At 43.4% G+C, this 869-nt stretch overlaps 1 protein-coding gene across 1 annotated transcript in view; it reads left to right on the forward strand.

Moving 5' to 3' along the window:
* LOC105741382 (ATP synthase subunit gamma, mitochondrial-like) overlaps positions 1-863 on the forward strand; it is a gene marked incomplete at both ends in the record, with an annotated part of 3,045 nt that extends 2,182 nt beyond the window's left edge. Inside the window, 2 exons of the mRNA XM_012513435.1 lie at positions 1-95; positions 775-863. Of these exons, the coding sequence (XP_012368889.1) occupies positions 1-95; positions 775-863 (184 nt within the window). The remainder of the gene's footprint in view (positions 96-774) is intronic.
* Positions 864-869: the final 6 nt, after the last annotated feature.

An 869-nucleotide genomic window follows, 5' to 3' on the forward strand; every position in this document is an offset into this window, starting at 1 on the left:
CCTGGCCAATATCATCTATTACTCCCTGAAGGAATCCACCACCAGTGAGCAAAGCGCTAGAATGACGGCGATGGACAATGCCAGCAAGAATGCTTGTAAGCGTGCTGTGGTGACAGTGCTGGTGCTAGTGCTGGCTGGGACAAAGGAGTCATGACAGTGCAAGGAGAACTGGGGGAAGCTCACGGTGCATCTGAGGAATGCTTTGCTCAGAGCAGTTTCAGAAATGCTAACAAAATATTGTTTGCCTTGGAGGGAAGTATAACTCACATCATAGGTAGTAAGTTTGCAAGTAATGTGAAAAGTAATAATGTGGAAGATGTATGAGTACCCTCATAAAATAGGTTCCAAGAGCCCACTTTGGAAATCCAAAAACAATCTCCTCTTTCTTTGTGGTACTGGGGATTGATTTGGAAGAAAGACTTTTCACTGAGTTTAATTCACAGGCCTTTTTTCCTTTAATTTTTATTTTGAGACAGATCTCAAAATAGTGCCTGGGCTGGGCTTGAACTTGCCATCCTTCTGCTTCAGCATCCTGGAGTGCTAGGATGACAGATGTACACTGCCATTCCCAGCTCTTTCCTTTCTTTCTTTTTTTTTTTTTTTTTGTGGTACCAGGGATCAAACTCAGGATCTTGTGCTTGCCAGGCAAACACTTATTCCACTGAGCTATCTCCTCAGCCCCCTCCCAGCTCTTTCAGGTTAAGCAGCAGAGGTTAATTAGCTGTTCTTTCTCCTTTTGGGTTTTGTCATCCAGTCTTTTTGTTTTGATTGCAGCTGAGATGATTGATAAATTGACTTTGACATTCAATCGTACTCGCCAAGCCGTCATCACCAAAGAGTTGATTGAAATCATCTCTGGTGCAGCAGCT

The sequence above is a fragment of the Octodon degus genome, unplaced genomic scaffold (genome assembly GCF_000260255.1).
Source record: "Octodon degus isolate 3935 unplaced genomic scaffold, OctDeg1.0 scaffold04151, whole genome shotgun sequence".
Taxonomy (NCBI): Eukaryota; Metazoa; Chordata; class Mammalia; order Rodentia; family Octodontidae; genus Octodon; species Octodon degus.